The sequence below is a fragment of the Halictus rubicundus genome, chromosome 13 (assembly GCF_050948215.1).
Source record: "Halictus rubicundus isolate RS-2024b chromosome 13, iyHalRubi1_principal, whole genome shotgun sequence".
Taxonomy (NCBI): Eukaryota; Metazoa; Arthropoda; class Insecta; order Hymenoptera; family Halictidae; genus Halictus; species Halictus rubicundus.
In genome coordinates this window covers 14,886,919-14,902,312 of record NC_135161.1, presented here as the reverse complement: position 1 = coordinate 14,902,312, position 15,394 = coordinate 14,886,919, and the positions used below count along the sequence as shown (strand labels likewise).

At 44.6% G+C, this 15,394-nt stretch overlaps 1 protein-coding gene across 1 annotated transcript; it reads left to right on the top strand.

Moving 5' to 3' along the window:
* Positions 1 to 12,374: 12,374 nt before the first annotated feature.
* On the top strand, positions 12,375 to 15,163 carry LOC143360519 (uncharacterized; the record flags this gene model as incomplete). The annotated part of the gene is made up of 2 exons (XM_076799451.1): positions 12,375 to 12,685; positions 14,655 to 15,163. Coding segments are annotated over 2 exons (813 nt in total), but the record flags the coding sequence as incomplete, so codon positions are not given.
* Positions 15,164 to 15,394: the final 231 nt, after the last annotated feature.

Genomic DNA, 15,394 nt, shown 5'->3' with positions numbered 1-15,394 from the left:
AACCCTAACCCTAACCCTAACCTCCTAACCCTAACCCTAACCCTAACCCTAACCCTAACCCTAACCCTAACCCTAACCCTAACCCTAACCCTAACCCTAACCCTAACCCTAACCCTAACCCTAACCCTAACCCTAACCCTAACCCTAACCCTAACCCTAACCCTAACCCTAACCCTAACCCTAACCCTAACCCTAACCCTAACCCTAACCCTAACCCTAACCCTAACCCTAACCCTAACCCTAACCCTAACCCTAACCCTAACCCTAACCCTAACCCTAACCCTAACCCTAACCCTAACCCTAACCCTAACCCTAACCCTAACCCTAACCCTAACCCTAACCCTAACCCTAACCCTAACCCTAACCCTAACCCTAACCCTAACCCTAACCCTAACCCTAACCCTAACCCTAACCCTAACCCTAACCCTAACCCTAACCCTAACCCTAACCCTAACCCTAACCCTAACCCTAACCCTAACCCTAACCCTAACCCTAACCCTAACCCTAACCCTAACCCTAACCCTAACCCTAACCCTAACCCTAACCCTAACCCTAACCCTAACCCTAACCCTAACCCTAACCCTAACCCTAACCCTAACCCTAACCCTAACCCTAACCCTAACCCTAACCCTAACCCTAACCCTAACCCTAACCCTAACCCTAACCCTAACCCTAACCCTAACCCTAACCCTAACCCTAACCCTAACCCTAACCCTAACCCTAACCCTAACCCTAACCCTAACCCTAACCCTAACCCTAACCCTAACCCTAACCCTAACCCTAACCCTAACCCTAACCCTAACCCTAACCCTAACCCTAACCCTAACCCTAACCCTAACCCTAACCCTAACCCTAACCCTAACCCTAACCCTAACCCTAACCCTAACCCTAACCCTAACCCTAACCCTAACCCTAACCCTAACCCTAACCCTAACCCTAACCCTAACCCTAACCCTAACCCTAACCCTAACCCTAACCCTAACCCTAACCCTAACCCTAACCCTAACCCTAACCCTAACCCTAACCCTAACCCTAACCCTAACCCTAACCCTAACCCTAACCCTAACCCTAACCCTAACCCTAACCCTAACCCTAACCCTAACCCTAACCCTAACCCTAACCCTAACCCTAACCCTAACCCTAACCCTAACCCTAACCCTAACCCTAACCCTAACCCTAACCCTAACCCTAACCCTAACCCTAACCCTAACCCTAACCCTAACCCTAACCCTAACCCTAACCCTAACCCTAACCCTAACCCTAACCCTAACCCTAACCCTAACCCTAACCCTAACCCTAACCCTAACCCTAACCCTAACCCTAACCCTAACCCTAACCCTAACCCTAACCCTAACCCTAACCCTAACCCTAACCCTAACCCTAACCCTAACCCTAACCCTAACCCTAACCCTAACCCTAACCCTAACCCTAACCCTAACCCTAACCCTAACCCTAACCCTAACCCTAACCCTAACCCTAACCCTAACCCTAACCCTAACCCTAACCCTAACCCTAACCCTAACCCTAACCCTAACCCTAACCCTAACCCTAACCCTAACCCTAACCCTAACCCTAACCCTAACCCTAACCCTAACCCTAACCCTAACCCTAACCCTAACCCTAACCCTAACCCTAACCCTAACCCTAACCCTAACCCTAACCCTAACCCTAACCCTAACCCTAACCCTAACCCTAACCCTAACCCTAACCCTAACCCTAACCCTAACCCTAACCCTAACCCTAACCCTAACCCTAACCCTAACCCTAACCCTAACCCTAACCCTAACCCTAACCCTAACCCTAACCCTAACCCTAACCCTAACCCTAACCCTAACCCTAACCCTAACCCTAACCCTAACCCTAACCCTAACCCTAACCCTAACCCTAACCCTAACCCTAACCCTAACCCTAACCCTAACCCTAACCCTAACCCTAACCCTAACCCTAACCCTAACCCTAACCCTAACCCTAACCCTAACCCTAACCCTAACCCTAACCCTAACCCTAACCCTAACCCTAACCCTAACCCTAACCCTAACCCTAACCCTAACCCTAACCCTAACCCTAACCCTAACCCTAACCCTAACCCTAACCCTAACCCTAACCCTAACCCTAACCCTAACCCTAACCCTAACCCTAACCCTAACCCTAACCCTAACCCTAACCCTAACCCTAACCCTAACCCTAACCCTAACCCTAACCCTAACCCTAACCCTAACCCTAACCCTAACCCTAACCCTAACCCTAACCCTAACCCTAACCCTAACCCTAACCCTAACCCTAACCCTAACCCTAACCCTAACCCTAACCCTAACCCTAACCCTAACCCTAACCCTAACCCTAACCCTAACCCTAACCCTAACCCTAACCCTAACCCTAACCCTAACCCTAACCCTAACCCTAACCCTAACCCTAACCCTAACCCTAACCCTAACCCTAACCCTAACCCTAACCCTAACCCTAACCCTAACCCTAACCCTAACCCTAACCCTAACCCTAACCCTAACCCTAACCCTAACCCTAACCCTAACCCTAACCCTAACCCTAACCCTAACCCTAACCCTAACCCTAACCCTAACCCTAACCCTAACCCTAACCCTAACCCTAACCCTAACCCTAACCCTAACCCTAACCCTAACCCTAACCCTAACCCTAACCCTAACCCTAACCCTAACCCTAACCCTAACCCTAACCCTAACCCTAACCCTAACCCTAACCCTAACCCTAACCCTAACCCTAACCCTAACCCTAACCCTAACCCTAACCCTAACCCTAACCCTAACCCTAACCCTAACCCTAACCCTAACCCTAACCCTAACCCTAACCCTAACCCTAACCCTAACCCTAACCCTAACCCTAACCCTAACCCTAACCCTAACCCTAACCCTAACCCTAACCCTAACCCTAACCCTAACCCTAACCCTAACCCTAACCCTAACCCTAACCCTAACCCTAACCCTAACCCTAACCCTAACCCTAACCCTAACCCTAACCCTAACCCTAACCCTAACCCTAACCCTAACCCTAACCCTAACCCTAACCCTAACCCTAACCCTAACCCTAACCCTAACCCTAACCCTAACCCTAACCCTAACCCTAACCCTAACCCTAACCCTAACCCTAACCCTAACCCTAACCCTAACCCTAACCCTAACCCTAACCCTAACCCTAACCCTAACCCTAACCCTAACCCTAACCCTAACCCTAACCCTAACCCTAACCCTAACCCTAACCCTAACCCTAACCCTAACCCTAACCCTAACCCTAACCCTAACCCTAACCCTAACCCTAACCCTAACCCTAACCCTAACCCTAACCCTAACCCTAACCCTAACCCTAACCCTAACCCTAACCCTAACCCTAACCCTAACCCTAACCCTAACCCTAACCCTAACCCTAACCCTAACCCTAACCCTAACCCTAACCCTAACCCTAACCCTAACCCTAACCCTAACCCTAACCCTAACCCTAACCCTAACCCTAACCCTAACCCTAACCCTAACCCTAACCCTAACCCTAACCCTAACCCTAACCCTAACCCTAACCCTAACCCTAACCCTAACCCTAACCCTAACCCTAACCCTAACCCTAACCCTAACCCTAACCCTAACCCTAACCCTAACCCTAACCCTAACCCTAACCCTAACCCTAACCCTAACCCTAACCCTAACCCTAACCCTAACCCTAACCCTAACCCTAACCCTAACCCTAACCCTAACCCTAACCCTAACCCTAACCCTAACCCTAACCCTAACCCTAACCCTAACCCTAACCCTAACCCTAACCCTAACCCTAACCCTAACCCTAACCCTAACCCTAACCCTAACCCTAACCCTAACCCTAACCCTAACCCTAACCCTAACCCTAACCCTAACCCTAACCCTAACCCTAACCCTAACCCTAACCCTAACCCTAACCCTAACCCTAACCCTAACCCTAACCCTAACCCTAACCCTAACCCTAACCCTAACCCTAACCCTAACCCTAACCCTAACCCTAACCCTAACCCTAACCCTAACCCTAACCCTAACCCTAACCCTAACCCTAACCCTAACCCTAACCCTAACCCTAACCCTAACCCTAACCCTAACCCTAACCCTAACCCTAACCCTAACCCTAACCCTAACCCTAACCCTAACCCTAACCCTAACCCTAACCCTAACCCTAACCCTAACCCTAACCCTAACCCTAACCCTAACCCTAACCCTAACCCTAACCCTAACCCTAACCCTAACCCTAACCCTAACCCTAACCCTAACCCTAACCCTAACCCTAACCCTAACCCTAACCCTAACCCTAACCCTAACCCTAACCCTAACCCTAACCCTAACCCTAACCCTAACCCTAACCCTAACCCTAACCCTAACCCTAACCCTAACCCTAACCCTAACCCTAACCCTAACCCTAACCCTAACCCTAACCCTAACCCTAACCCTAACCCTAACCCTAACCCTAACCCTAACCCTAACCCTAACCCTAACCCTAACCCTAACCCTAACCCTAACCCTAACCCTAACCCTAACCCTAACCCTAACCCTAACCCTAACCCTAACCCTAACCCTAACCCTAACCCTAACCCTAACCCTAACCCTAACCCTAACCCTAACCCTAACCCTAACCCTAACCCTAACCCTAACCCTAACCCTAACCCTAACCCTAACCCTAACCCTAACCCTAACCCTAACCCTAACCCTAACCCTAACCCTAACCCTAACCCTAACCCTAACCCTAACCCTAACCCTAACCCTAACCCTAACCCTAACCCTAACCCTAACCCTAACCCTAACCCTAACCCTAACCCTAACCCTAACCCTAACCCTAACCCTAACCCTAACCCTAACCCTAACCCTAACCCTAACCCTAACCCTAACCCTAACCCTAACCCTAACCCTAACCCTAACCCTAACCCTAACCCTAACCCTAACCCTAACCCTAACCCTAACCCTAACCCTAACCCTAACCCTAACCCTAACCCTAACCCTAACCCTAACCCTAACCCTAACCCTAACCCTAACCCTAACCCTAACCCTAACCCTAACCCTAACCCTAACCCTAACCCTAACCCTAACCCTAACCCTAACCCTAACCCTAACCCTAACCCTAACCCTAACCCTAACCCTAACCCTAACCCTAACCCTAACCCTAACCCTAACCCTAACCCTAACCCTAACCCTAACCCTAACCCTAACCCTAACCCTAACCCTAACCCTAACCCTAACCCTAACCCTAACCCTAACCCTAACCCTAACCCTAACCCTAACCCTAACCCTAACCCTAACCCTAACCCTAACCCTAACCCTAACCCTAACCCTAACCCTAACCCTAACCCTAACCCTAACCCTAACCCTAACCCTAACCCTAACCCTAACCCTAACCCTAACCCTAACCCTAACCCTAACCCTAACCCTAACCCTAACCCTAACCCTAACCCTAACCCTAACCCTAACCCTAACCCTAACCCTAACCCTAACCCTAACCCTAACCCTAACCCTAACCCTAACCCTAACCCTAACCCTAACCCTAACCCTAACCCTAACCCTAACCCTAACCCTAACCCTAACCCTAACCCTAACCCTAACCCTAACCCTAACCCTAACCCTAACCCTAACCCTAACCCTAACCCTAACCCTAACCCTAACCCTAACCCTAACCCTAACCCTAACCCTAACCCTAACCCTAACCCTAACCCTAACCCTAACCCTAACCCTAACCCTAACCCTAACCCTAACCCTAACCCTAACCCTAACCCTAACCCTAACCCTAACCCTAACCCTAACCCTAACCCTAACCCTAACCCTAACCCTAACCCTAACCCTAACCCTAACCCTAACCCTAACCCTAACCCTAACCCTAACCCTAACCCTAACCCTAACCCTAACCCTAACCCTAACCCTAACCCTAACCCTAACCCTAACCCTAACCCTAACCCTAACCCTAACCCTAACCCTAACCCTAACCCTAACCCTAACCCTAACCCTAACCCTAACCCTAACCCTAACCCTAACCCTAACCCTAACCCTAACCCTAACCCTAACCCTAACCCTAACCCTAACCCTAACCCTAACCCTAACCCTAACCCTAACCCTAACCCTAACCCTAACCCTAACCCTAACCCTAACCCTAACCCTAACCCTAACCCTAACCCTAACCCTAACCCTAACCCTAACCCTAACCCTAACCCTAACCCTAACCCTAACCCTAACCCTAACCCTAACCCTAACCCTAACCCTAACCCTAACCCTAACCCTAACCCTAACCCTAACCCTAACCCTAACCCTAACCCTAACCCTAACCCTAACCCTAACCCTAACCCTAACCCTAACCCTAACCCTAACCCTAACCCTAACCCTAACCCTAACCCTAACCCTAACCCTAACCCTAACCCTAACCCTAACCCTAACCCTAACCCTAACCCTAACCCTAACCCTAACCCTAACCCTAACCCTAACCCTAACCCTAACCCTAACCCTAACCCTAACCCTAACCCTAACCCTAACCCTAACCCTAACCCTAACCCTAACCCTAACCCTAACCCTAACCCTAACCCTAACCCTAACCCTAACCCTAACCCTAACCCTAACCCTAACCCTAACCCTAACCCTAACCCTAACCCTAACCCTAACCCTAACCCTAACCCTAACCCTAACCCTAACCCTAACCCTAACCCTAACCCTAACCCTAACCCTAACCCTAACCCTAACCCTAACCCTAACCCTAACCCTAACCCTAACCCTAACCCTAACCCTAACCCTAACCCTAACCCTAACCCTAACCCTAACCCTAACCCTAACCCTAACCCTAACCCTAACCCTAACCCTAACCCTAACCCTAACCCTAACCCTAACCCTAACCCTAACCCTAACCCTAACCCTAACCCTAACCCTAACCCTAACCCTAACCCTAACCCTAACCCTAACCCTAACCCTAACCCTAACCCTAACCCTAACCCTAACCCTAACCCTAACCCTAACCCTAACCCTAACCCTAACCCTAACCCTAACCCTAACCCTAACCCTAACCCTAACCCTAACCCTAACCCTAACCCTAACCCTAACCCTAACCCTAACCCTAACCCTAACCCTAACCCTAACCCTAACCCTAACCCTAACCCTAACCCTAACCCTAACCCTAACCCTAACCCTAACCCTAACCCTAACCCTAACCCTAACCCTAACCCTAACCCTAACCCTAACCCTAACCCTAACCCTAACCCTAACCCTAACCCTAACCCTAACCCTAACCCTAACCCTAACCCTAACCCTAACCCTAACCCTAACCCTAACCCTAACCCTAACCCTAACCCTAACCCTTTTTCAGGTTAGTTTTGGAGGGTTAGGGGGGTTAGTTTTGGGAAGGTTAGGGTTAGTTTTGGAGGGTTAGGGTTAGGTTTTGGTGGGTTAGGGTTACTTTTGGAGGGTTAGGGTTAGTTTTTGGAAGGTTGGGCTAGTTTGGGAGGGTTGGGGTTAGTTTTCGGAGGGTTAGGGTTAGGTTTTGGTGGGTTAGGGTTACTTTTGGGGGTTAGGGTTGGGGTTAGTTTTGGGAAGGTTAGGGTTAGTTTTTGGAGGATTCGGGTTAGGTTTTGGTGGGTTAGGGTTAGTTTTCGGTGGGTTTGGGTTAGTTTTGGAGGGGTGGGGTTAGTTGTAGAGAGTTAGGGTTAGGGTTAGGTTTTGGTGGGTTAGGGTTACTTTTGGGGGTTAGGGTTGGGGTTAGTTTTGGGAAGGTTAGGGTTAGTTTTTGGAGGGTTAGGGTTAGGTTTTGGTGGGTTAGGGTTAGGTTTTGGTGGGTTAGGGTTACTTTTGGGCGGTTAGGGTTGGGGTTAGTTTTGGGAAGGTTAGGGTTAGTTTTTGGAGGATTAGGGTTAGGTTTTGGTGGGTTAGGGTTATGGTTAGTTTTGGAAAGGTTGGGGTTAGGGTTTCGTAGGTTACGATTATGTTTTCCATGGTTATGGTTAGGTTTTCGATCATTAGGGTTAGATTTTCCGTGGTTAGGGTTAGGTTTTCCATGGTTAGGGTTAGGATTTCCATGGTTAGAGTTAGGTTTTCGAGGGTTAGGGTTAGGGTGTCGGTGGTCAGGATTAACTTTTTAGGGTTAGGGTTAGGTTTTCGATAATTAGGGTTAACTTTTAGGATTAGGAATAGGTTTTAGGGCTAGTGTGAATGGTTAGGGTTAGGTTTATTGGAGGCACGGTTAGGTTTTTGTTTGTTACGGTTAAGTTTTTAGGGTTAGGGTTAGGGTTAGGACTATTGTGTGTAAGGAAACATCTCCGTAGGAAGTCATTAGAGTAGAAAGTCAGTTTGAGTTTTGAAATTGCATAAACCGCGAGTGGAGTAGAACTATTCAGGAAAGAACAGTCTCAGTGTTTCTTAATAATTTTTTCTAAACAAGGTACAATAAAGTGGTATAGTAGGGAGTGATATCAATGCACACATTAATAGTTTAATAATATTCATATCATTAGTTTATCAATAGCTACCAATTTTGAGAGTGAGAGAAAAAAAAAAAGAGGGGAAAAAAAAAAATTTTTTTTTGCGGCTACCCCTTGTCGAAGCTAAACCAATACGTCACGGCGTAGGAGGTTTCAGGGAGCAAGAAAAAATTTCCAAAAAGTGCTTAGAAATAGCAGGAAGATGCATTTTCTCGGAAACGAAGGATTTTAGGAGAAAAAAGGAAGGGATCGAAAAGAAGGAGAAGGACGCACAGATCAATTTAAGACTTGTTTCGGAAGATTAGGACCCTCCTCGGCGCGAAGTCGCTGCTTCGCGGCGACTTTGCGCCTCGTCGGCTTCGCCGACTCGGCTTTTATCTCTCCTAGAAGCTAAAAATAAAATTAATTGAGTAAAGCAGATTAGATTTCTAAACTGGAGCGGGTAATCCGGAGCAATTCAATAAGCCGCACGGCGAAAAAAAAAGAGAGAAATATCTCAGACGCGACTTAAATTAAATAATAATATTAAAAGGTGGACCCTGAGTGGAAAGACTGTGAGGGGGTTAAGGACTACTACAACTCCTAAACACCCATCACCCTAGAAAACCCAGTAAAAGGGCAAGTTACTGCGGAAAAGAAAGATTCGAGCTCAAAAAAACTAAGGCCAGTCTTAGGGAAAAAGCGAGATGGCGGGATATATAGGGGTTGGGGGGCAGGAAGCTATAGCAAGTATAGAAATTGCTAAGTTGCGAACTTATAAGAATTTCTTCAGGGGAAACACAAATAGACAGAGATATTAACCTAAATTAGAAGTGAAAAATATAAGTTCGAATATTTAATTAAGTAGTAATAATTTATAATTTCGAACTTGGAAAAATTCTGAAAGTTATAAAATAAGACTAGAGTATATATAAATTTAAATCTAGATAGATAACTGAAAGAGGAGCTAGAACACTAAGTTTCCAATATTTAAATTAATTATAAATAAATAAATATATATAAATAGTTAGACAATATCGAACGTATAAAATTCGTAAAATTCTAGAATAAGAGTATTCCATTCCCTCGTGCTCCTCTACGTGTAAGTAACGACTATGCAAAGCACATGAGAAATCACATATCGATTAACTAACAATCAACTCGATAACATCGACCGTGAACCTATACGCATACAACTAGCTACGCGCCCTGCGGCCACTAGAGCCGAATATTTTACATCAGCTACTCTCCCTTAGCATTGTTTATAATAATAGAATAAAAAAAATTCCATGACTACCGTATCAAAGAAACAACATTTGTTCTTAGGTGACGAACTAAAGTGTCCGAGATGTGAAACGGTACCCAACCGTGTAATACCTTGTTATGTACGTATTAGGGACCCGAAATTACGATACTTGTCTGCAGATGGCACAACCGGTTAATCTATCAATTTCGCGGCATGAGTTCAAACGCCTCAAAGTACTAAGGTACTAAACTCCCGAACGCGGCTTTATCTGGGAAGGGAAAATGGATATAAAATGTTATAAACGTAACTTGGTCGGAAAACTTTACTGTATTTCTAATAATGTTGATGGGTCGACAAAGTGATTTTCGAGATCAAAAACGAGTGTGTCGAGGGCCTTTGCTCTGTTCCTTTTATCGGACCTCCGGTTCCAGGATGCGTTGATAGTGGGGCGTCGTGAGGTCCAATCAGAAGGGTAGTCTCCTCCCCTAAGTTGCGTGGGCCTAGAATGCGTAAGGCCTCGAAGGAGTGGCCCAAGGGGACGTAATCTGAGGGGTTACTCGCGTGTAGCATGCCACGTGCGTTTCGATTGCCGTTCGATGTCTTCGTAGGTGGCCTCTTGTTCGGGGGTGACTAATTTATGTCTTCCAGGTCCTTGAGGGAGGCTGTAGAGCTGTCTTCTCTCGGGTCTGTTTTTCCTCGTTGTCCTTCGCTTAAGCGGGCCTGGTCCTAGTAGAAGTGGTTCCGCTCCGTTATCGCTTGCAGCTGGCATTCCTTGCGTCTCGCTTTCCCTACTCGAGTGACCTCTTGACTTAACATAACATTTTCTAACTGCGCTTTCTTAAAGATTATCCTTATAGAATACGTGTCTGTTCGAATACGCGCGGTATCATGTCTAGTTATTACCGAGATGGCGCCTGTTTCGATTAGGGCGACGTCACAACCTAATGGTTCAGCCACATGGCAATGTACGAGCATAGACTATATACGATATTCAACGGAAACTCGTACTAGGATCTTCTACTCGGCATAGACTACGTAACTAGGAGAACGGCAAACTACAGCGCCTCAAGCGTACTTGAAAAGCCTGGATAAACTGAAACTAAGAGGGACCAATCGTCCTATACTACACCGTTAGCCATAGCATATGTAGCGCTGCCAGAGAGGATATAAAAGTGCTCAGGGGTTTCGGCGTTCCCGATACAGTGCTGCCCCCGTACTCGGATTTTTAGCGTGGTACAAAACGCATATAAAATATGTAACTAACATATAAGTTTGTTTAATGTACAAAATCTCTAATTAATATAAATTAAATATAATATTAATTGTAATGCTAAGTAATGCTTAATTTTTAGTTGAATTTTTTAGTTGCAAGATCAAGTTGTAAAAAATGAAAAACCCGGAAAAATTCGAACAAATACAGATTTCATATCGAAGTTTAGAAGCGACCATCCTGAACATTAATTTAACAATGTGGTATTGTCGTCAACACTGTCTGTGAATTTTTTCATATTTTTAGCTACGGTTATTATTAATTATGTATATGTAAGTGTAAAAACGAAAAAAATTAAAAATACAACTGTAAAAATTGGAAAAAATAAAAATACTTATCCGAGCTTGTCGGACAATGGGGCTGGTGGATCGTCGTTGTTTTCTCACTATTGCTTGTTAAACAACTTGCACTGCATACTGTGGATCTAAAAAGTGTTTGAACATTAAATTTCCCATTCGCGAGGAATTGTCGACACTCGAACTGTGGTCATTACGTTAAAGAAGAATAGTACGACGATATACATTGGACTGATTTTAAATAAGCTTGAAGCCTCTGCTTCTGCCATCCATTGTTCATTTTTCTTTTCTTTTGTTTTTCGTTTGTTCGAAGACCAGTTTATAAATATTGTGTCATCCTTTGAGATTCTTTCGTATTCAAGAACCAAAGTTGACGCTAAGAATGAAGAAGATTTGGTTGTACAAAGGAAAGAGAAAGTAGAGAAATCTTTCATATGTAGATAGGTACGGGGACTTGCGCACGATGTGCACATTTCCTGTCATCGACAAGACTAAGCTCTTAGGATGGGTAGTGCACGAGCATATAAAGGGAACGTCGATTCTATATTGCCGGCTTAGTTCTTCCTAAAACTTACCGCAATGTTGGTCGACATCGAAAGAAGTATTTTCTTTTTTCCGGTGAGATGTATTATGTTCTAATATATTTCTTTTCTTTTTTTTTTTTTTTTGTTTTTCGTTTTTCATATAAGTTGGTATTGTAGAAAATGTAATTGCAATAATTCGATGCAATGATAAATAAAGATAGCAGTTTTTCTTTTTTTTTCTTTTTTGAAACAGTTAATTATATCTCCGAACAGCTAGAACAGTGATTGTAAATGTGAACTTTTAGTCTTCCAATACAAGTACGAGTCGAAAGAATGCTATTAACAGAATGTTTTATACATTAGAATTCCAAATGGTAGAAAGATTACTAATTTTTTGGAAAATTTTGATCAAAACCATATTATTCGAGAAGAAACCATACATATTATTCTTTTTTATAAAGAGCGTCCGCCAGGTATAACCTTTAGAACGTTGCTCAGGGTAGGTATAACCTTGGCAACATATTAAAAAATGATCTAAATCGGAGGTGGCTCCCTTGATGTAAATATTTACCAGATTTTGTCTCGAGAAAGAAAGAGTAATTTTTCTTTGTTGCGTATAAATTGTTTCATTCAGATAACTCTCGCATGCTTGACCAGTGGTATACTAACAACGAAAGTACTTCGGGATTTCCAAGCGGGAACGAGTTTGCAGTTTCCACCCCTCGGTTACCTTCCGACCACAAACACTGTACTTCCAAAAGTTTCGGAACATGCTGTTTTCGTTAATCAAGCTTTGGACAATGGCCTGGAAGATGTTGCAGACCCAAGTAGAGGATTTGTTCAAAGACAAACACAAGGGGGTCATTCATACCTGAAACCATTATCGATCGACCTCAGAGCACCTTTCAAACACCAGGAGATTCAATCGATCACGGACAAGCAAAGGTAAGAATTTACATGTTTAGCGTAGAATATGAAAAGTATGTCGAGCGTTCTATTCTTTCTCTCAATTGTTCTTGATCCTTTTAAAGAATCATCCGTGTATATACCTATACGTACATACGTACGTATTCTTCAGATTGGTTTAGCATAGTGACAGTAGGGGAAAACTGTACCGTTTCCTTGTAACGACTAGACTGCGAATTTTTCTTATAAATGCATAAAAGATCTCTTTTCGTGCAAGAAACAATTTATAAATAATTTGACGCGTTTCCTGGCAAACTGTGAATTGTGAATTTCTGAATATGCATAAATAGTTGAAAAATCTCTTTTGAAATGATTATTTAAAATAAGATTATTACGCTTCTTTCGCATACAGCACAGTTATTAGAAAGTCTATTATTAAGCTTCCGGCAAGTAAAGAGCTAAAAAATGCCCACTTTCTGAGGGTTAAGGTGACTAACACGGTTAGGTGACTCACAGTCAGTCACGCAAGAGCTCGATATCTGCCAAGAAACTGCGATTCAATGTACAAGATTTACAGATAGAGAGTGAAAGTACTATTGCACCCTTATTCGATTACGAGTCGAATCTCTTGCGTTCAAGCATATTCTTTAACGCACGATACTCGCAAAGACCATAGAAGAAGGTGCATATACCATATATTATATAGCCTTCCCCTTATACAATCGGTCAACAAAATCTCTGTACACTTTTTCCAAATTTCGATGAAACGTTCATTATATCCGTATACGTGTACGCAACTAATATAAACCTACAGAATGTGTTTTTCAAATTTTCATTAAAGTAAAATCAATATTTAATCGTTCCTCGCGATTCCTGTCCCAATTATAATATTCGTATAGGTATAGAAAAAAACTCTAGTCTTTCGGTTCATTTTTGAAAAACTTGCTCCATTTTCAACAGTGCAGGGAGACTCTTTTGACTGACTGTATGTACCGTGCATGCATGTACATATATCGAAAACAGACTTTTCATGTTTTGCATACATTTTCCTTTGATCTTCTGCGACGTGTGTGGCCACGAGTTTTTTTTTTTTTTCTTTCTTTCTTTTTCTTTATCAGATTGGTATCTAAAGGCTGGCATGGAAAGACTGTCGTAACGATATTCCGCCGTTTTCTATTTTCCACTCCTTAGACACGCTTCTTCGGTGTTTTGGATTATTACGTCCTTTGGACGTATCCAATATTCGTCATGTTTGTTAAACAGTTTTCAGGTAGACGTAAGGGGACCCCTTTTCTGTATTCGCATCATTTTTACCGCGTTTGAATTCCCTGCAAGCAAGTATGTATACGTATGCAGCGAGAAACGAAAACGCGACGTTGCGCTGCTACATACATATATCTGTTCTTGCGAGAAGCTCGACGAAATTCATATTTCTGTTAATTATACATTATTAATTAGACACCAGACCGCAGATCTTTATGGAAAATAAAATGTTTCTGCATCCATTGTACAAGATACAAGTGGGTTAAGCAAACATTTATTTTCCTCGTTAATAATAATTATAATATGTTAATGATAACAGAGACGCTTTCATATTTTCCACAACTATTTTTAAGTCGCAGCAAGTCGGCACTAATGGATGAAAGTGTATCTCGTACTTGACGGTCTGACTTGTCGTAATCAATTTCGAAGCATTCGTTCGAGTCAGCGTAGTGCACGTACGTCGTTTCTAAATAGTTGAATACATACTCCGAAACGTATACTTTTATAGCTGTTTCATGATGCACGAAAGGAAGAGTGTTCGGCAAGAAAAAATAGTAAAGGATAGGAAGAGGGTGGGGTTGCAGATTGAACGTTTATCGTACAGAGTAGAGAAACGCGATCAAAATTTCTTCAGAGAAACTATACGTATGCATGTGCCTAGGTATTGTACGCATGTACGTATAAATGAATCTTCTGTGTACGATCTTTTGAAACGATTCTTTGTTCGAAGCATTCACGTGTCAAGATCGCAGAAGGAGAAACAAGGTGGCCACGAGACGTGGTCAACGTCGAACAAGATTCTTAATACATCGTCGGGAGTTGGTGGCGGTGCTATACCGGGAGTGCGATCGGCACAGGTCGAACATGATCGCCAAGCTCCCCGGCGGCAGACCTCGTATCAAGTTGTAGAAGAGCGCGATGAATACCGAACGGACAATTCGGATGATGCCCGATTGCCCTATCGTGAGAAGGTTCTGACGCCGCATCCCCATCGTAATTCCCAAGACATAACGGCGGCGATGAAAGCCCTCGATCACTTCCTGACCGGGGTTCTGAACGGCGACAGTTATAACAGCGGGTTACATCCACCGCCCAGTCCTGTTCTTGCCCTCGTCCTATCCCGATACGGACGATATGTGCTCGGAGCACGGAATCCCCGCCTCTATGCGTACATGGCTGTTAACAACATACACAATAACAAACCTTTCGGTAACTACAAGATGGAGTCCGAGCAAGAGGCTACTTAGAATCGCAGATGATACTTTTCGTACGGGATACGGGACACGGGACACGAGACACGGGACACGGGACACGGCAAATCCAGTAGGTACATATGTATACTGCATTTGCTCACTGTTTCCCATTCGAGAGTTGAAAGTTGAATTACGGTCTCCTTCGCAACGAATCGACGACCGAAACGACTGGCTTTTGTCGATACTAAATACTTGACCGATGCTCGATCACCTAGACCCGGCATTTCGGATA